The 22,620-nt window shown below is 45.7% G+C and overlaps 1 protein-coding gene across 1 annotated transcript in view; it reads right to left on the bottom strand.

Annotated features, from left to right (window-relative positions):
• Positions 1-203: 203 nt before the first annotated feature.
• LOC147623717 (ras-related protein Rab2BV-like) overlaps positions 204-22,620 on the bottom strand; it is a 32,328-nt gene continuing 9,911 nt past the window's right edge. The window contains exon 2 of the mRNA XM_086820330.1: positions 204-860. Coding sequence (XP_086676456.1) covers positions 378-860 — 483 coding nt within the window. The 3' untranslated portion in view covers positions 204-377. The remainder of the gene's footprint in view (positions 861-22,620) is intronic.

Raw genomic sequence — 22,620 nt, forward strand, 5'->3', positions numbered from 1 at the left:
GAAGGGTGCTCTAAGAAGTTAAATGAGATTTATTAATTGAGATGGAACCCTACAAAGTTATGCAATGTAGATTGTCAAACCAATCCACGAGCAGTTGGGTACATTTCCTCTAGTTCATAACCATCAACATTGATATATTATTTCCATAGATTTGATGTGGAAAAAACAAGGAGAAGATACTTACATGGAATTAGACACTCTACAACTTAAACGCGTGTAAGTACGTACATATATTAAAAACCAGATCACTCAAATCTTTGTGTCCTCAAAAAAAATGATGTGAGCTCTCTAAAACTTGCACTCACCATCAAAAACATTCAGAGTGAATGTTCTCATTGGAGGATTCTTCCAAAAAAAAAAACTTAATGTGTTACAAACTAGAAACAACAGCCCCCTTTTTTATTGCCATCTTGTGCATCCCCAACATGGATTGCTTTACCTTCTTTAGGACCCATAGAAACAGCCTCTTCCTCTACAGACAGTGCCTTCTTACTTACTATATGGTAAATTTCAGTTAATATGGTCTGAAATGCTATTTCCACATTGGAAGCATTCAATGCAGACGTTTCAACAAAAGAAAGCCCTTCCTTCTGTGCAAATACCTCAGTATCTTTTGTCGAGACAGCCTTCAAATGCACTAGGTCTGATTTGTTTCCAACCAGCATGATCACAATGTTTGCATCCGCATGGTCTCTAAGCTCCTTTAGCCATTTTGCAACATGGTCATAACTGGCTTGCTTTGTGATATCATATATTAGGAGGGCACCAACAGCTCCTCTATAATATGCACTCGTAATGGCTCTATACCTCTCTTGGCCTGCAGTGTCCCAGATTTGAGCTTTTATGGACTTTCCATCAACCTACAAACATATATAAAATAATATCAGAACACAGGTGATGACAGATCACAGTAGAGCTCACAAGTTTTAGATCATGCTTAACAGACTTAAGTTCAAACCTCATGGGTAGTTGGAAATTTATTTAGTATCGAGACAGTACCGTCAAATCTTGTTTGTAAGTTCAAACCTCACCAAAATCTAGACAGTACCGTCAAATCTTGTTTGTAGATACCATTCATATCATTGGTTATGTTCATCATGCATTTCCATTTCGTTGCATGTAAAAAGCTTAAATGTTACCTCCTTATAGTTCAATGAAAAAGAGGGAGTTAGCAGATGTTTCCAGCCACCCTCACACAGGATACTGAGGTGGACCTTTGTTGACTTTCACAGAAGGCATGCTTTATGGATGTCAAATCCAGGATCTTATGGACTAGATCCTCAGGCATGCTTTGGTTCGTGCCATAGTCAAGAACAAATAATCTCTCTGCATGGCCTTCAATAGCCATAAATAAATCCTTCTTGCATAGTGTTTTCAGTATCGTTTAGGTACTACTCTAGACTCTTAATCAAATTGATCAGCCCAAAAAGGGAAAAGAGGCTTCAGGCCCTAAAAAGCAATCTCTTCATCACATTTTTTAGCAATTAGATCATCTAAGCATGAATACTCCAGCATCTTATAGAAAGATCCATCCTTGGATGAGCCAACGGGAGTGTAGCGCAGCAGTTGTGCGTTCAGCTGAGTGGGAAGAGAGGGGGAGAGGAGGAAGAGGAGGAGGAGAGGAAAAGAAAGGGGGGGGGGGGGGGGGGGGGGGGGTGTTGTTCCTAAGTTTGAACCCCGGATGGCACCTAGACCAAACCACCTTAGGTGGGGCATTCTCACTGCCTTCAGGCAGTGGGCACATTTAGAAGGATTTACTAACCAGATTTAAAAAAACAGATCCATCCTCGGATGCAAGTATTACAGCCATAGTATGGATCATATGGGCAGTGCTGCAGCCTGCCCATATGGAATCCAAGGGCATGACGGGATGTTTTGGACATGTGTATGGATCGCTCAGCAATGCTCACAAGGAGTCCGATGACATGTCAAATAACACTCAGAGAGTCACTGGTATCAGAGCCCCAGTTTATACAACTAGCGCACTCTGCTTTTGTGGCAAAGAATCTACACACGAAATGGGCTGTAAATATGTCATGTGCACCCTGCACTGGGGTACATAGTGGCACACTGGAATCATCATCAGTGCAAGCATTTGTACAAAAATAGTAGCCTTTTTAGGAACATTTGTCGTACGCAGTGACCCCATTGTGAGCCCTCAATCCAGGGACAGTCAGGCACGAGCTACGTAGGTCAATCTCCTAGCCATAGAGGTCAGTTTGGAGTCAGTCCTCTTAACCCACTTGGAGAAACCCCATTGTCACGTACATGCAATAGTGCCGTGGCATCTGCCTATCTGATCTCCTGGCTAAGTCATCATTAGTTACCAGTAGCAATAGCAAAGTAGAATCAAGTAGCTCAGCCATCTCAGCCTGTTGGAACCTTGCCTCAGCATGGACATCAGTACAGAGAAGTCTAGAAGATTATGACAAGGTCCAAAGGGAAGGGGACATGATGTGAAGGACTGTCGGCAGTTGGAAGAGTACCCAGCAGCATAGACCCCCATAGTCGGCAGCATGAAGGAGCAGTACATCAAGTCGGCAGGCATTCAAACCACCAGTGCATGATCAAATGGCAAACATAAGCATTTACATAAATATTAAAGTGTCCAGAACCTGCCAACAGGGATTTCCATCAGCCGACTGGGTCCCATTGTTGCTATATAAGCGAAGCCATGTATTTACTCATTTCCATCTTCTCCGCCACAAGGGAGTGGGTCACCAATGACCATAGTCAGTAGAAGTTCACAGAAATTAGCTACAGTCAAGTAGAAGTGCAGTAGTATTCAGCATTGTACATAAGTCTCATGCATCATTTTTGGTGTATAATAAATACAAAAAATTAGCACGTCTCTCTCTCTTCTCTTTTGATCTTTATCAGTTAAGCATCTTTGTACTGAGTAGAAGGCTTAAGGGGCTGTAGATCAGTGCATCCATGCTTCCACGCGCAACACCCATCAGATAAGTGCATGTAGCAGTCAACCTTAGCTTAGTCTTTGCACTAGCAAGCATATAGAAGTAGACAATTAGTTGCATGTGAAACATGTCTGTGGGCCAGCCAAAGGCCAGCCCATACCCATGAGGTATGGTAGGCAACATGGCCAACCCATGGGAGGACTTTGTGTCCAGTCAGCAGCCCTCGGCGGCTGGCCGACAGCATAAGAAGCAATCATGCTTCAGTCGGCCAGCATAAAAGACTTGCTCAGCAGCGGTCAGGCAGCATTGTGGTCGGCCAGCATCAAAAGACAATATTAATATTATACGCAGCATTTAATGCTAGCAAAAGGGCATTTTATTTGTCCAGCAAACAGGCCAACAACAGATGAGTGGACCGACCAACAGCATATAATCATATTTAAGCAGTCACCTAGTATTCAGCACCAATCATCAATCATATATCAGAGTTCAGCTTCATCCTCTCTATGCAAACCCTGAAGGTCCTCTTCAGCATTCAGCCAGAATATGTGCAGTCCTACAGCTATCCTGGACTTGCATAAGTGGCCCAGAAGAGTCCTCTACAATGCCCTTGGATTGGTGGATTCTCAGCCGAGACAGTCTTCCTCGTCCTTGCGTTGGGCAGTCATAACTCTTGTTCTCAAGCATTGTATAGAAGTTCTCCAAAGAAGTAACATAAGAAAATACTCTTGCTTGCAAGGGGAGGGGGGGGGGGGGGGGGGGGGCGGGGGCGGGGGCGGGCTTTCAGTGGGTATTTGGACCCAATACTATGTCGTCTACATTCTCTCCTCTCTCTTATCAATAGATGGATGCTAAAGATCTCACCAAAGTAAAGGTTTAAAGAAGGCTTTGTTGCGTGTTACCACAGTCAACCTAAATGCATGTAACATCGGTATCAAAGCATCAAGTTGGTGACCCAACTCAGCTACCTAAAGAAGTGAGAGCATCTAGTGGATGGTAATACTGCGGTCAGGAAAACCCACCCAGGCCCAGGGCTCGGGAAAAGGTAGGTTCACTTTATCCAAAACCTGTTCGCGATCGACATGGGCTGGTTCAATTCCGGACGAGGAGGCTTATGCCTATTGTTGATTTTTTTTCTCAAAAGACTTTAGGCCGGTTCGCACGCGTGGGAGAAAGAAAAAAGCACTACTCACATAATTTGAGAAGGTTTTAAAAATACAATATATACTATACTATAGTATATGCTATATATATTCACTTACTATTTCAAACTCCAGCGGTTGGAGTTTGAAATAGTAAGTGAATATATATATGCTGCTGGAGTTTGAAATAGTAAGTGAATATATATAGCATATATATATTCACTTACTATTTCAAACTCTTATTATCTCCCTCTTTATCTCCACGGTCAAATTTGCTCGCCCTCTAACCCTTACATTAACATATACTACCTGTTTATGGACCTCTTCCATAATCGCCAAACCCTTACTCGCTGTCTCTGCAGTGTGTAGTCCTTGCCCTGCAGGCGGCGTTTCGACGGTTTCCACAGTCAACGCGACGACATGCAGCGGGAGGCTCTGCTTGTTGTTTGCTGGTGAAAAGCTAGGTTTAGGGTTAGGGAGGTCCAGGAATTTCTTCTCGTTGCACAGAAAAAGCGTCCCCTCTTGGCTCCCTTTTCTCCCAAATTCCTCCTTCTGGATCCCTTCCTCTGAAGAGACCATCAAAAACCTCCAAGTCCTGGCCAAACGCATCAAGGTCTCCAAGCCTGCCTGCAAGGAGCGAGTTAACATCTACAAATCGCCCTCAGATCAAGAGAAAGGCGGCACCATCTCAAAAATCGCAAAATGGAGCCTGATTCAGCAGACAAATAAGCCGTGGCCTTCAGATCAAAGTCTTCTCGAGTCGTTGTCCCTTCCAGAGATCTGCATTATCGAAGACGAACAGAGCCTGTCAAGGTAAAATTACTTTCCTTGACCCTGCTTTATGGAAGCGAGTTTCTGCTTTTGCGTAGCTTTAGCAGCACAGCCGTGGTCTGTACCTGGTTTTTGAGACGAATCTTCATACCCCGAAAGATTTGTGGGGAGAGAGAGAGAGAGGCTTCGGCATCCACACACACACACACACACACACACACACGTACACTCCATCAGACAGCCTTCTCTCTCCCAGTGTTTTGAAGAATGGAGCCAAGCGACCCTCAAAATGCTTGCCTCATTGAGGAAAGCACCACTCTCATCTTCGATTCTATCTTCACTGCTAGGCGGAAATGGAGGGAGATCAGACGGTTCAAGAAGATCCGTTACTCGCCCGCCTCCACCAGAAGCCTGAATCTCATGGTGGTGAAGGAGAAGATAGTGTTGGCTTCCCCAGTTCCAAGTCCCAGTCAGCAGATGATACTGACTTTTCCTTAGCTTTTGAGCTCCTCGCTAAGATTAAGGGTCCTGAGATCTTCGGTCAAGCATACATAGCCTCCAACAATGCTGTCCTTGGAGGAAGCGGGCTTGTCAGATCAGCAGATGTATCCTTCACATCAGCAAAACACGCTGCAGTAGTACTGTTGCAGGTTTTGAAGGATTCCGTGTGACTGTTGTTAGTGATGAGCATGGTAGCACAGTGCACTCTGAAAGAAACCTCATCAAAGTTCTCTGCATGGACTGCAGAAGTTAGCAACGCAGTTCATCCAGGTGTTTTTCAGCACCACTATGAAGAGGGGGAATAGCAGAAGCTGCAAAAATGGCAAAGATTTCAAAGGGGGCAAAGGACCCCTTTAATTCTAAAGTTCTTGGTATAATATTTGATAGTTTTTTGCGATTGAGTTTATAGCGTGGGAAGTTTAAACATATAAGCTGATTTGTTTGTTATAGTGTCTTTGTGTCAATGGAGCCCAACAATGTTGAAACCGGTAAAAGACAAGGTATCAAAGATAACAAAAAAAAGGCAAGGTACGCTTCTCCAATGGGCTGGTCTGATGGCTTCAAAGGTTAATGGCAAAAAAAAGAAAGGTGCTGTACAAAGTCAGAATACTAATTCATCTAAAGCAAGTACTACTGATGAGGTGTTGTCTAGTTTGTCTTTGCCAGAGAGATTAGAGCTTCAAAGGAGAATAGAAGCAAGAGCAGCTTTCCAAGAGAGTTGGCTTCAAACATTTGATTGGCTTGTCTACAACGAGGAGATAGCTAAGATGTACTGTAAGTTTTGTTTAAAGTATCCCCATCACCATAGTGCATATTCAAAGGATGGTTCCATTAATTTTAAGTTTAGTAATTTAAAAGCACATTGTAGAACACTTTGTCATGCACATTCTATGGAATCAGTTCTACTTGAAGGGAAGGAAACTATTCAAACTAGCATGAAAAAGGTTGAAAATTTTAAAGATGAGGCATTGACAACTCTCTTTAAAGTTGCCTATCATATGGCAAAAAAGAGATATGCTTTTGTTGGTTTTCTAGATATGATTAGTCTTTTACAGGATTGTCGTGTACCATTCTCAACATCCTTGTATAATGATGACAAGGCTTGCGCAGAGATGGTATTTTGTATTGGTAAGTGTTTGATGAACACCACATTGAAGAAAGTGTTTCAAAGTCCGTTTTTTGGTGTTCTTGTAGATGAATCAACTGATATTTCCAAGTTCATTTTTTAGCGGATATTTTAAAAGGTATGGCTATTGTGAGTAAGATATTTCAAAAAGAGTTTGTAGATGTGACTACAATCCATGATGTTATCCAAAAGGAGATCAATTTAATTCGGCAATATTATATTGATCCTCCTGATGTTGATTGTAACACTCTTACTTATGACATTGATGGTTTTGCATTTTTACCGGATCATGGACCTGAGAAGGATCACTTGTTTACATTGCGAGGAGCTCTTCATGGCAGCAAGTTTTTTGACATCAAGATAGATAGGGACATACTTGAAGTAGATCTAGCATCAGCCCTTGCCTTTCAGGTATCTTTTTCGAAAGAAATTATTGCTAAACTTGAAGCACGTTTTGCAGACAATACAATATCAAGCAGATTACGAGTACTAGTGCCTACACAACATCCTCTTCTAGAGAAGATGCTCAAGGACTATGGTAAGTTTGAGGCTCAAGAAATAGCCTCGTTCTATGGTGTACGCTTTTTGTAGCTTAATCATTTCTTTTGATCGCCTTTTTTTTTCATATTCACCTACTAACTTGTTATGGGAGTGGATGAAGTGCATTCAAGAGGGCTTGGTGTAGCCATTCAAAATGGTGACGGGGTTCAATTCCCCAACTCTCTCCTTGTATGCCCTCACGTGTTCAATAATATATATTTTTTTATCATTTTGAGTATAGATCGTGATGAGAAGGATGTTTTATAGATCATGGATGATGCTTTTTTGTCTACAATGACCATGTGTGTTGTCATATTTCATGGCACATTGAAGGTATGGTTGAGGTTTTAGTGTTTTGAGCTTTGAGTGAGACTATAATGTTTTGAATATGTGTATGATGATATCATTTATGTGCAGCTACATCCTGCTCGATAACAAATGCAAACTTTGTCAACCTACTCAAAGCTTGCAGCGATTTACCATGTATGTCGTCTTTTTATTTATGCAAAATTTGATCAGATTCAATGCTCAATAACCAGTCTTGATTCATGGATTTGATCAATTGAAAGCATGATAATAGTATCGTTTTTCTTGATCAGGTAAAAATTGACTAGACCATAAAGATAGAAGATCATTGGTATATTGCAGTCTTGATTCATGGATTTGATCAATTGAAAGCATGATAATAGTATCGTTTTTCTTCATCAGGTAAAAATTGACTGGACCATAAAGATAGAAGATCATTGGTATATTGCAGTCTGAGAGTATGTGAATGTACTCAAATCTGGCAAGGATTTTACATGTTGAGGAGAATCTTCAAAGGTTTAACATACTAGTTCTGAATTTATTCAGGTTGCAATGGTTAAATTATTTTATTAATGGTGCCACTAATTTGCAGCTATATCCTTGTGGATGGTACTTGAAAAAGCTACAAAAGCCAAGCTACAAAAGTCTTGCAAGGTTTTGGCAGGTATGCTCATGTTTGGTAATATGGATCCTTTCAATCATCATAACTCAATAACTAGTTGTCTTGCTCAGAAGGTTGAACAATTCAGACTTCAGAGCTATGGGCAACGGTGCTTGACTGATGTGGCTTTTTGAGGTGATTTTCCGCATTGGCTTCATAAGAAATATGAGTTTAATACCTTCTTTGTCAATTGATTTTACTCTATCTGATTTTTTTTCCTTATACTATTTTTGGGCTAGATTCAACATTTGGTGCTGGTCAGCCAAAGCACATGAGCTGTAATGCTGAGGTTGCAAATGAGGTTGGCATGTCGCTTCATGAAGAGCGGTTATCGCATACTACTGGAGCAATGAGTCACACATATTTATCATGGTATGCATCAAACAAACTGAGATCTCCATAGTTCATACAAAAGATTAAGAATGTATTCGAATAGTAGAAAGATGTGAAAGGCTAAAAGCTTAGCTTGTTTGAGTATGAGAAAGAACAAGATTCTATTTTTGAATGAAATAGCGATAGATTTGTCGAAAAGGAAAAATTCTGGTTCAATTCAGTTTGAAAAGGATCAAGCTTGTCCAAATTTGGCCAAGCCGGTTCATCTTTGGTCAAGGGGGATATTTTGCTGGTTCACTTTCTAGGTTTTCCCGAGCCCTGCCCAGGCCTCCACCATGTCAAGAGAGACATCTCATCAAGAAGAAAGCCACCAAGAAGTTGTGGAGGTACAAAGCCTCCAACGCAACACACACCCAAAGAAAATACGCTTTCGCCAAGCATAGAAGAGCTCCTCAAGGCAATGATGGAGAAAATCAATTTGTTCAAGATGCAACTTGCAACAGAAAAAGAGAAGCCCAAAGAAGGTCTCTCTAATCTGGCAAAAATATTATTCGGTTTGGAGGAACAAAGGAGAAAAGATCACGGAGGACGTGAAGAAGCAAGAAGAAAAGATGAAGAAGAAAAAAAGAAATAAGAAAAGAGACGTGCGGAGGAACAAAGGGATAATGAAGCCACATACAAGTATAAGGAAGACCAACGCCTACGAGAAGAAGCCAACCAAGAGTACCGGCAAAAACTCAACATGAGACTAAACAACTCTAGCATCAACGGACAATGACACAAATTTTGGAATCCCTCCCCAGGATGGCTCCAAATCCTTCGTCCTCCACCACCCCAACCACCATCGTCATCTGAACTTCATCTTTAGTAAGTATGATGGAAAGTGTGATCATGCTGTTGTTACTTGGTTTATTCATCACTTTGAAGCACATTTTCCATTAGCTAAAATCACAGATCCACAAGACAAAGTCCTTGTGGCAGCACCTAAGCTCATCAAAGAAGCTATTACTTGGTGGCAACATGGTCTCACCTTCACACAGACCCCTTAACAGGCCAATATCAGTTTGATTGGGCTACTTTTGAGGCTGACCTCAAGGCCCGTTTTCTTCCACCATAGTATATGACCAATCTTGAGGACGAGTTTTACAGACTCACTCAAAGTTGCTCCCCTATTTTAACCTATTCCAACAAGGTCATTACCATGGCCCAACAATTGGATATATTGGAAGAAGACAAGCTGAAACAGTTCATTAGCGGTTTAGACACAAACATTAGGTACTCAATCCGAAACTTTGAGTCTCAGACTTATGCACGGACATTGACCCTCATTCAGAATCAAGAACTGATGCTGAACGGAGGTAAACGCAAGCAGGTACAATCTAGTCCTAGCCCCAGTCCCAGCATGCATCTAGCCAGTAGTCATCCAACCAAGGTAAGGGGGCTCAAAACAACAAAGACTAGAAGGACCAAAAGAAAAATTCTCAAGGTCGATCGGGCAATAAGAAAGATTCCACGCCCAAGAAAACACCCAAGGAGAAATCTAAAGAGGACATTACTAAAGGTTACCTCCAACCGGATGAACAAACATGGTACAAGGCAGAGAACCATTGTTTCTTCTCCCACATTGTGGGACACGAGCAGAAGGATTGCACTAAGTGGCAAGCTCAAAAGTCTGCCAAGGCACCCACTTCCACAGTAGCGACCGTAGCGTCCACATCCACACCTCCACCATCAACCTCTAATGCCGTTCAACTATTGCCAGCTTTGAATCTGGTGCCACCATTGGTATTTGATGATAAGCGAGAGGGTTAGGCTAAGGGACAAAAGAAGGCTCTCATTTGTGCCTATGGCACTGCGAAGGGACAACAATTCATTGCCCTCTTCGACATGGGCAGCTCTAAGGATGCCATCTCTCAGCAGTTGGCAGATGTACCTTGGTTCCTTATCATTTAGATGTGGACAGGTTTACACCTGGTCTACGTACACATCTCTCTCAGAATGCTCAGCAGTTTGAGTTCCAAGTTCAAACGCCAACATTCCAGAGGGATTACATTGTCTCCCCTCTTTTAGGGTGTGACATGATCCTCAAGATCCAGTGGTTCGAACAATATGCACCCATTCTTGATTGAAGGCGGAACACGAACGATATGCACCCATTCTTGATTGGAGGCAGAACACTTTCACTATTGTTGAAGGTTTTTCGGAGCCCATTATGATTTACGAGTGTAACGGGAGGCGGACGCATGTATTGGAATCGTATAAATGTGAACAAGATTTTGAGCACTCAACACTTGAGCATTACAACCACAAAGCTGAAAATGACGGTACACCACATAAAGGGGCCGATGATAGGCTGACCCCCCCCTTTAGGTTATATTACCAAAAGAGTCTGCAAAGTACAAGATTACGGGTGCCTGGGGATTCACCACCAGCCTGCACCTAATTCTTCCAAATACATTATGAATGAATACATTTCAAACAAGAGAATCTGTAGGTACATCCGCCCTACACAAGCCTCTTCACAGGTACATCCGCCCTGCACAAGAGTATCACAATCCTCACAGGTACTCCGCCCTGCACAAGATGTAAATGGATCTTTAGGCCCTGTTTCCACGCGAGAAACTGATCCAGAAACCTATGTTCTCCGCAAGCAAGTGTCCCCAATGCTTGCCCTAAGCACCTGCTATACCAGGAATCCTTGAGACACATCCATGCTCACATATTCCATTGCTGTCCGGCCTGTTTTGTGCAATAACCAGTCCAAAACAGCAACTTTCTGTCGCAAGAAATCCACCTGTAAAGGGTCCTAGCCCTGTGGAGGTCCCTAGAGCTGTCCTGTACTGTCCAAGTTGACTTTGGACACCTGTAACCAGCCCAAAACTCGCAATAACCAGAAATTTCAGGTCTGAAATTTACCAACCAGCCCTTTAGAAGAGTGTGGGGATCGTTGTCCAAGCTTGTGTGAGTCCGGGAAGCAAGCAACCAGCCCTGTAGCAACTCCCAAAGCTCCAACCAGCTCTCCAATATGTTGAATAATAAGTAAAACAGCCCAAAAGGGCCTCTTGAGGGAGGCGCCTTTTTCAGGTGCCACCTCAAGGGCCTGGTGGGTACACATGCTGGCTGACATGTGTCCCCATAAGGTGTCCAACCCATAGTGCTCCATTTGTCTTGTTTCTATAAGTTTAGGTCCAACCAAATGGGAAATGGCCATAAGCTGTCCGGACTTCATTAATTTTGGTCCAACCAAATGCGAACGCATTATAAGTTGTCCGGCCACTTATTAATGAGTGTGGACCTGCAAACCAATAAACCTTAGTAGTAAATGAAGTAAGCTGTAAATTGAGTGTGGACGCGCTTACCACCTGCAAAACCCATAAGCCCACAGTTTTAGGCCCAAACAGGAGTGCACACACGTGTCCACAAGGTGCCCGGGCATCCCCGGTCCCTCGGACTTCACAAGCCAAAATAACAAGCATTGTCCAGGTAGCAAGACAATGTCACACAAAATAAAATAAAGTTATGGCATGCATCATTTATGCATTGTGCACATGTAAACTTGGAGAACCACCTATCATCATTCTTGTACTTGAAAATATTCCGCCTGCCATCATAACACACCATGTGTGCATGGCCGGAATCCACACGAGCACCGCCCGAAAGTCCACAAATGTCTTGCCATGTCCTTGGACTCATATGCATCCACTCATATGATCCATACACATGCCCAGGTATAATACATACATGCATCCGCATGTTTCTAGGCCTGACACGCATCCGCATGTCCCTAGAATATAGGGGTTTGTGACATTCCCCCCGGCTTCTAATCAGTTGACCGCAACTGAAAAGCCTCCAGATAGGCCTTCAAAAGATCTGGGTAATCCTCGAAGTAGGCCTCATCCATCCATTTCGCATCCAAAGCTGAATAATTCTTGAACTTCACAAGGTACCTACGAACAAGTTTGCCTCCCGCAAGCTTTCATTCCTTGTGAAAAACAATCTGTTCAGGTTGAAGAATCTCTTCCAGCTCATCCACCTCGGGTGGGTCTTCCAAAACCGGCTCAAACGGTGTCGGTCCCACATAAGGCCTCAATAGGCTCACATGAAAAGCATTATGCATGTTCCAATGATCTGGGAGTATAAGCCGAAATGCAACATCATTGATCTTCTCCAAGATCTGAAAAGGTCCATAATACCTGTTGGAAAGCTTAGGGTACTTTCCCTCTTTCCCTGGCCTCTTCCGAAGGCGTGCCTTTTCAAATTTCAGCAAGACCCAATCACCTTGTTTGAATTGTACATCCCTTCTATGCTTATCAGCTGCCTTTTTATTCTTGGTTTGAGACCTCTCTATGGCTGTCCGTACCTGTGCAAATGCAGTATCCAAGTCTCTGACATACTCATCTGCTGCAAAAATCTCATCCTTTGTACGAAGGATGGGTGGTAGTACCACCTTGCCATGGATAATCTCAAAGGGCGCCTTGCCCATAGAAGTATGTACCGTATTGTTGTAGGCAAACTCCACAATTGGTAAATACTTTTCCCAATCCGATTTGCGGTCGGATACATAAGATTTCAGCAAGTCGAGGACGGCTGAATTTGCTATTTCACTTTGCATGTCTGTCTGTGGATGGTAAGCTGATGAGAAGTTCAGCTTTGTACCCATATTGTCAAACAATGCGCGCCAAAATAAGCTTGTGGTTCTAGGATCTCTATCCCCCACAATAGATTTAGGCATGCCAGGGTGTTTGAATATCTGTGCCAAAAACATCCTAGCCATATGATCTGGCTTTATTGTCTTGCGCATGGGAATGAAATGTGCCTGCTTGCAAAACCTGTCAATGATGGTCCAAATAGCATCATTTCCCTATGGCGTCCTTGGCAAATCCATAATGAAATCCATAGCAATGCTTTCCCATGGTTCATTTGGTATAGGCAAAGGCTGAAGCAATCCAGGTGCTTTATGTCAGTCAAACTTGACCTTTTGACATACCATACATTCACGTACATATGCTTCAATATCCTTGCAAATATCTGGCCAAAAGAAATACCTCTCCAAAGCTTGTGCTGTGGCCAAAATGCCTCTATGACCTGCATATGGAGGAGCATGGCACTCATCCATAACCTTATGGCGAAGGTTCTTTACCACACACATACGATTTTGCATCATGAGAGATCCATCTCTTATGACATAAGATGGGACAGCAATACCCTCTTGCAAATCAGCCCATACATGTGCAAAATCCTCATCCAGATAATAAGTATTACGCATATCCGATAAGTCCTCATGGTATGCAACTGTAATAGCATGAACCTGTGGTCGTCTAGATAAGACATCTGCCACCACGTTCTTTTTCCCTGGAGTGTGTAAAATCTGAAAATGAAACATTGAGAGAAAATTTGCCCATCTCATATGCTTCTCTGAGAGCTTACTTTGAGTCAAAAAGTATCTCAAACTTTGATGATCAGTTTTGACCATAAAATCAGCCCCTAAAAGATAGTGTTTCCAAATAGTAAGGGCATGAATTACAGCCAACAACTCCTTCTCATAAACCTGTAAGTGAAGCTCTGCAATGTTGCAAGCGTCTGCTCTCATAGGCAATGGCATGTCCTCCTTGGTTCAAAACAGCCCCTATGCAGTCCCCACATGCATCACATTCCACCACAAAAGGTTTGTGCAAATCCGAAATAATGAGTACCGGTCCCGAGATGATTGCACTCTTCAACTTTTGAAAGGCATCTCTCTCTTCTTGTGTCCATTTAAAGATTGCTTTCTTCTTCGTTAACTCATGTAACAATGAAAGCAAAATGCTTGACGAACCTCCTATAGTGAGCACATAAACCAAGGAAGCTCCTCACTTCATGGACTGATTTCAGCTCTGGCCATTCTTGCATGGCTTGTATCTTTGCCGGATCCATGCGCACACCATCCTTTGATACAATGTGACCAAGATAGTGAATCTCTGGGAGGAAGAATTCACTCTTTTTTGCATTTATGTAGAGCTGATTTTCCTTAAGCTCTTTAAACACAATAGCCAGGTGCTCACGATGTTGGGCTTCATTCTTTGAGAATACAATAATGTCGTCAAAGAATATACCCGTGAACTTTCTATGCTTTCTGAACACCCTGTCCATCATCCTGTTGAAGGTAACGGGTGCATTTGTAAGGCCAAAAGGCACCACCAAAAACTCATAAAGACCAAAGGCAGTCCTAAATGCAGTCTTGTGTACATCTTGAGGTGCCACTCTCACTTGATGATACCCACTCTTGAGGTCTATTCGGCTGAAAGCCCAAGCCACCGCACCCCATGTCACCATCATCTCACCTGGCGAGCCTGCAAAAACCATCCTGAGAGCGCGCTGCCAGACCTGCTGTGCCTGTGGGCAATCCCATAAGCAGTGCCGCTGCGACTCCTGTGCATGGCCGCACCGAGGGCAGGACGCTGGGTGTCTGCCAAAAGCTAGCCAAGCCCCCACAGCCAGTCCTCTATGCGCTGTAAGCCAGAGAAAAAGCGTCACCTTCCGGGGCCGGAAGCTGTCCCAAAGGCGCTGCCAGAAGTCCCTAAGGAAGGCAGGAGAGAGCCCCTGTCGTCGCCGCCAATGCTTGGCCACCGCCGGGGTGCCCTCTATCCTGTGCCTCTGGATCCGCCGCCCCAGCCTCGCTGTGTACTGAAAAAAGGGGGTGCCTGGGCTGGTAGGGACCGAATAGGGATCTCGCCAAGCCACTCGCCTGGATCCCACTGAAGGCGAATAAGAGGCCTGCTGTCCCAAGCCCATAATCTCCAAGAATAGTCCTCCCCTATCGAGGCCGGTGAGGGGTCTACATGCCACTGTCTCTGATGAAAGCCGACCACCCGCACCCTCTGAAAGATACAACCCTGGAACTCATCCAAATCCAGTCGGGTCCTCTGAAGCTGGCCTCCCTCTCCCACCTCGAAGGTGAGTGGGGCGACTCTCTCTGCTGAGCCGCAGACCACGAGAAGGATCTCATGCCGAGTAAAGACGCCCATCCACTGTGGAGGTGGAGAGTCCTGTACTGGAGTCCGCCACTCCCGGGGGATGGCCGCCTCAATGTCCTGCCTCATCAACTCTCTGCCCTCATCCCGCTGAGTCTCCTCTCCTGAAGCTGCTGAAAACATATCCAGTCGTCTAAGGATTGGGCTGGGCCGGAGCTCAACGGGCCCAACGACACATGAGATCGCGATCCAACCATATGACCACTGGGAAGTCGGATCAAGGGGTTCCAGATCAATGGCTGCCTCAGGCGCTCCTCATTGGTGCCCGGGGGAGTCTGGAAGAGTGACGGCCTCAAATGCTCCCAGGCCCTCAGAAGGCTAGCTGCAAAACGCTCCTCGAAACCAAGGCCCACTCCTCTGGATCGCTGCTCTGTAAAGATCCACCTGATGCTGGGGGTCCAGGGGCCGCTAAGAGAAGGAGTGCGGCTGAGAATCCTAGAAACAAGAAACTCCTTCCACGGCTCAGCGCCTGGTAGGAGGCCACTAACCACCAACTTGCCTAGCAAAGCTCGGCTCTGACAAATAGGATCAACTATGCCCAGGCCGCCTCTCTCCCTCGGCTGAGTGATCACAGCCCATGCCACCTTGGCCTTGGCGGGCCACCCGTCGCCACCGGACCAAAGAAAGTTCCTGATGAGCCTCTGCACCTGGCCAATGCACGCCCGAGAGAAGGCCCAGCAAGAAGTGATGTACAACATGGTAGCAAGCAGAACCTGGTTGGCCACAACCACTCGGCCAACCAGAGATAAACGAGCGGTACCCCAATACAGAAGCTTCTTCCGAATGCTCAGAAGAAGGGGGGCTATCTGCTCCTCCGGAGATATGTCAATGCCCACATAGCATCCCAAATAGCGCACTGTAGTGCCGGGGGCCAGCCACTGAAACCCATCAACTGGCCTCCAAGTCGGAGGGGGCACAGAACTGACCCACAACCCACCCACAACCCACACGACTTGTGCCAGTTGATCAAAGCGCCCGAAGCTCTGCAAAACCTGTCCATGGCTGAGGCGAAGCGGCGGAGGTTCTCCTCCCCTCCCTGAAGATAGACAACAGTGTCATCCGCAAACTCCGAGTCTAGGAGCTCCTCCGAGGTGTGGATGGGGAGCTGGAGGCCCCGCAAACCTAGGGGGGAGAGCGAGGAGAGGATGGAGAGGCATCTGCCAGAGGAGAGGTGTCAAGGGGGGCCGCCGGGGGAGGCGGGAGGGGGGGAGAGGGGGGGGGGTGGAAGGAGTGCTCTCCGAGTGAGGGGAAGAGGGGCCGGGGGACGCAGAGTGCGGCCCGGGATCCTCAGGAATCTGCTCCATGGAGGGGGCGGGGCCCCCCGCGGGGGGGAGGCGGGAGCGGGGTCTCCACATGGGGGGCTCTACCGACGGCCTCAACAAGCACTAAGACTGAATCCTCGTCCATCGGGGTGGGACCTGCTGGCCGCCTATCCCTGACTGGAGCATAAGTGCGGGTAGGTGCCTGGACGCCAGCCGGAGTCGTCTGTCCGCCAGCCTGTGCTGCCTGCTGGCGTCTCCGACGGTCCCTGCGGGCCGGGCGTTTCCGCCGGCGAACCTCCTGCCATCACTTTCTGTCGCGAGAAATCCACCTGTAAAGGGTCCTACAGCCCTGTGGAGGTCCCTAGAGCTGTCCTGTACTGTCCAAGTTGACTTTGGACACCTGTAACCAGCCCAAAACTCGCAATAACCAAAAATTTCAGGTCTGAAATTTACCAACCAGCCCTTTAGAAGAGTGTGGGGATCGTTGTCCAAGCTTGTGTGAGTCCGGGAAGCAAGCAACCAGCCCTATAGCAACTCCCAAAGCTCCAACCAGCTCTCCAATATGTTGAATAATGAGTAAAACAGCCCAAGAGGGCCTCTTGAGGGAGGCGCCTTTTTCAGGTGCCACCTCAGGGGCCTGGTGGGTACACATGCTGGCTGACATGTGTCCCCATAAGGTGTCCAGGTAGGTGTCCAGCCCATAGTGCTCCATTTGTCCTGTTTCTATAAGTTTAGGTCCAACCAAATGGGAAATGGCCATAAGCTGTCCGGACTTCATTATTTTTGGTCCAACCAAATGCGAACGCATTGTAAGTTGTCCGGCCACTTATTAATGAGTGTGGACCTGCAAACCAATAAACCTTAGTAGTAAATGAAGTAAGCTGTAAATTGAGTGTGGACGCACTTACCACCTGCAAAACCCATAAGCCCACAGTTTTAGGCCCAAACAGGAGTGTACACACGTGTCCACAAGGTGCCCGGCGTCCCCGGTCCCTCGGACTTCACAAGCCAAAATAACAAGCATTGTCCAGGCAGCAAGACAATGTCACACAAAGTAAAATAAAGTTATGGCATGCATCATTTATGCATTGTGCACATGTAAACTTGGAGAACCACCTATCATCATTCTTGTACTTGAAAATATTCCGCCTGCCATCATAACACACCATGTGTGCATGGCCAGAATCCACACAGGCACCGCCCGAAAGTCCACAAATGTCCTGCCATGTCCTTGGACTCATATGCATCCACTCTTATGATCCATACACATGCCCAGGTATAATACATACGTGCATCCACATGTTTCTAGGCCTAACACACATCCGCATGTCCCTAGAATATAGGGGTTTGTGACAACGGGAATAGAAACATTCCTGGAATACCACTCATTTCTCACATTCAAGTCCAATGATGTAACATGCAGCGGAAGTATTCATATTGGAGGATCCTGTCACACAAATGCTCACACTGTTTTCGCGAGTCTAGCAATCCACTTTAATACTTCAAAGTTCAAACTTTAGAGAGATATGAGAGAAAGAGATGGAAACCGTACACCGTATGGGGTCCCGAATTACCCACTGAAGGACCCCCTGTCCCGTTACCGAGATAGTATATGCTTTATTATCTTTAAAGAGACTGACGATGTGACTGACGATAAGCCAAACGCAAGACCTCTGAAGACCAAGTGTTGGGCTGAACTGTGCACTGCTGTAGAAGCACCAAAGATGTCCAATCTCGAGCCTATGCACTCTTCCCAATGGAATAAGGGAGGGATGCAAAGCTAGGGCTGAGAGAGGGGCTCTTTGGGACTGTTCTAGACTGTATATGAATGCTGTAAATGAGTGAATGCTTTATATGGGCTGAATGAGCCAGTCGGCTGGCTACAGAGTTGGCCGACTGCTCATGTCCATAAATAATGTATAAATGTTGTGAAAAATGCTGAAAATAATGGAAAAAATACCAGAAAAATCCTACATAAATACTAGATGCTATCTGGGGTTCCTGCAATGGTCTAGATGCTATGCATGAATGATGTGCAATGTGCAAGATGCTTTCTAATGCAAACCCTAAGGTTTCTACTAACTGTATATGCATGAATGCGTCTCTTTAAGTGGGTTAAGGGACTTAGACTGACTGATTGACTATGGCGGAGAATGACCTACGTAGGTCGTGCTTGACTTATCCTAGACTGAGGATATACAATGGGGTCATGGCGTACGACAAATATCATCCTAAATGGAACTAATACTGTACAAATGTTGCACTGATGATGATGAGCCAGTTTGTCACCATGCACTACAGTGCAGAGTGCATGTTACATTCCCTCTTGCTAAGCTTGGCGGCAAGTTCATGGCTTCCAAGTAGTCCACCAACAACTGGGGGTACTCTTGAAAGAACTCCTCATCTAGCCATACGGCTTCGTGGGTACCTCAATCTCGGAATTTCGTATAGAACTGACGTATCCATCGACCAGAACCATGCTTCCAACGATGAAGAAGGATCTGCTCGGGCTCAATGACTTCTGCTTCGTCTACCACGTCTGGCTGCTGTTCATCTGAAACATCAAACACTTCTGGTCCAACATATGGTTTTAGCCAAGAAACATGGAAAACATCATGCATCGTCCAACTTTTAGGCAACTTTAACTTGATGGAGACATCACTTAACTTCTTAACTATTGAGAAAGGTCCAAAACTACGGAATGAAAGCTTGGGACAACGTTTGCCCACTTGTTTCAATCTTTGTTTCATAATACGCAGATAGACCCAATCCCCTTCCTTGAAGTGGATATCTCGTCTAAACTTACTTGCTTATCTGTGAACTGAATAATGGCCAGGCTCGAAACTGAGGACCAAATTGGGTTGAGTACCAAACTCTACGGAATTGACATACTGATCATCTATGCTTTTTAAGTCTTTTCCAGGGATGTTGAGAATGGTAGACTCCTAAATGGTCTGGATACTGGTCTGTCTACTAAGAACATATGCTACTGGATTATGCTGACCAGGGATGTACTTGATCCTTCCTCCAACCTTGTGGAAGAGCTGACCCTGTCTAGTGTGCTGAACACTCCACTAGGCACTTGGCATCGTCAGGAGCCACTTAAGTGCTTGGTGGTCTGTGATGACTGTGAAAATGCGTCCATAAGGAACAGGTTTCAAATGTTTGAGAACTGACTGTTGTTCTAGCTTGCCCTTGAAAGTCTTGGAAAGATGAGGGAAACTTGCTAGGAGGTTGCTAACTGTGGGATACTGGGTGGGAGATCATCCTTAAAAATGTCTGAATGAGAAAGGAGATCTGTCAACTGAGGGATTGAAGAAGATGAGACAACGGTTATCGATGAGATAGAACCTGTTTGAGCATAAATCTGTCAGAATACGCAGCGGAGATGATGACCAAATCTGGGAACACAAGAGTAAAACGCAGTGCAGAAAATCACAGCACAAGAGATAGAGGCGTGTAACTCTGCTCTATATACACAAGAAGATTCCGAGTATGATACAAAATGGAATGGGAGCCATGGGGCCATTTTATATGGCCCCAAATACCCAGTCGACCTGTGCTAAAGGCAACCGACTGGCCCTGAACCTCCACGACCAGCAAATACAGCCAGTCGGCCAACTATCAACAGTCGGCCATCACAGATATGGAGTCGTGGACCAGTACCATCAGTCAGCCAACACATGGGCCCTCCTGCCAACCCTGGGAAGCCACCCAAGCCATAGAAAAAATAGGGAAAAATGGGGGAAAAAATATAGAGAGTGGGGAAAAATGAGAAAACACCTCATAAGGGCGGACACACCCACAACAAAGGCCCTGGTGTATAAAAATAGAAAGGAGATGACTTCTAACACCCCCTCTCAGCTCCTGTCTGTGAAACCAACCACAGGGAGCTCGGGTGCCGCCTGAGCAAATCCTGAGATAACGACTTCGTGAGAAGGTCCACCGTACTGTCCTCCGTCGAACAGAACTCTAGCAAGATGTCATAAGCAACGATCTGTTCACGAACAAAGTGCCTCTGGATCACCATGGGTTCTGCAATGCAACCTCTGTAACCTCACCACCTCACGAGCAGCATCACAAGCAGCCCGGTACTCTGCCTTTGTCCTCGACAAGGCAAAAGATGACTGCCTCTTACTGCTACGTAAAACTGCTCCTGGGCCTGAAGTAGATCTCCTCGTGTCCGAATCTCCTCCTCCCCAAACTGAGTCACTCCAACCGTGGAGTCAGACTCCATCCAACAATCCCCCTCCTGTGTACAAGAGTCCATGATCCTTCGCATGCCGCAGAAACCACAGGAAGCGCAATCTTGCCTCCCAAAGAGTCATCCGCAACCATGAGCTCAACTGCCTTATCCCAATCTAGTGTCCATCAACCAGATCAATGAACCATTCCGCTTCTGAGTCAAAGAGGCATCACACTGCTCACAAGGATCAACACCTGTTACGGTGCAAAACGAAGTTCCGAAAACTTGATGAAGACCACGCAAGGCCTTCTGAAACCTGTCAACCACCCCCTCTGAATCCGGAACCACAAAGCCTGGAGAAACCACCTCCTTCTGTAAGTAATCAAAGGTCCCCGTGGAAAGAATATCCTCATCTACAGGAGTTTCTTTGTCCTGAATACTACGAGACATCAAAGCATAAGTTACCTGTTCAGTTTCCTCTGACTGACGAACACAAGAACTACCAACATCAGTACTGGAGAGTTCCTACCAACTGCTGCCATCTACTGTTCAGTTTCCTATGACTGACGAACACGAGAACTACCAACATCAGTATTGGAGAGTTCCTGCCAACTGCCACATCTACTGGCAAGCTATCCACCATCTGGTCCCGGAAAGCCTGCACCTGCAGCGTATCCACACTTAAGTGGCCATTACCAGACTGCCACTCATCACAAACCTGAGAACTTGGGAGAGAGAGTGCTGAAAGCTTGTAAACTCCATTCTCCACTCCGCCTTCCCAAACCACCTGGCCTGTTGCTTCATCCCGGAGAGCAACAAAATGCTCATCAAACTCCACCCGTACGCCAATCTTGCAAACCTGATGTACTGACAACAGATGAAAACCAAGTGACGGAGCATACAACACCTTGGAGGGCTGCCTCCCTCTGCCATCGAGAACTATCTCCATCCTGCCCTCACTGTGAACTGGGATAGTGGATGTATCCCCAGTAAGAATGTGACCAGAAAGCCTGCAGAGATCCTGTAAACCGGAACGGGAAGGAGTCGTGTGCCTGGAAGCACCACTATCTAGAATCCACTCCCGAGTATCCGTTTTGCGGAGAGTCCTCCAATCTCCTCCCTGCCTGAAGAAAATGAAACATCGATGTCCACCACCTCCCGCATCGTCAACGACTTTACAGGGCTCATAACCCGCATTTGTACTTCCAAGGAAATCCTCTTCATGGACGATACCCTGTTGTAAAGAGAGGCCAAATGCTGCCATATACCTCTGGCCAGCGTCATATGCTTTACATGATTGATTACCTGCGGTGTGCAATTGAGAAAGATAAACGAACGGACCTTGGCGTTGACACGATCCCACATCTGCGTCTGAGCCTCCCGGTCCTTTCGGATCAACGGTAACTCCCCTTTCTCAGCTTCCGGCCGTGGAACCCCAACAACGACAAAATCAACGAGGTCGTAAGACTCCAGAACAGATTCCATCATAACCTTCCATATGCCGTAGTTGTTCCCGTCCAACTGACGGTCCACCGGGAACGAGGGGAGTGTCGGGATCTTCACATGCCTCTCGGCCATCTCAAACAGATCTGCCATTGCAGGGATGTACTCTGAAAAGGGTGGGTGGGTGGGAACAAAGAAGAACTAACACTTGCAAGTGGCTGTCCAGTAATCAGCCCGCCGTCCTCTTGCTTCTCCTCTTCCCAAACAATCCCTAACAGTCCACCAATCAACAACACAACAGTCCCCCTCTTGCTCACACAAATCCCAAGAACTATCTAGAGCCTAGGCTCTGATACCATGTCAGAATTCACAACGGAGATGATGACCACATTTGGGAACACAAGAGCAAAACGCAGTGCAGAAA

This window comes from Cibotium barometz, chromosome 26 (genome assembly GCF_041138505.1).
Source record: "Cibotium barometz isolate CiBa-2024 chromosome 26, ASM4113850v1, whole genome shotgun sequence".
Lineage (NCBI taxonomy): Eukaryota > Viridiplantae > Streptophyta > Polypodiopsida > Cyatheales > Cibotiaceae > Cibotium > Cibotium barometz.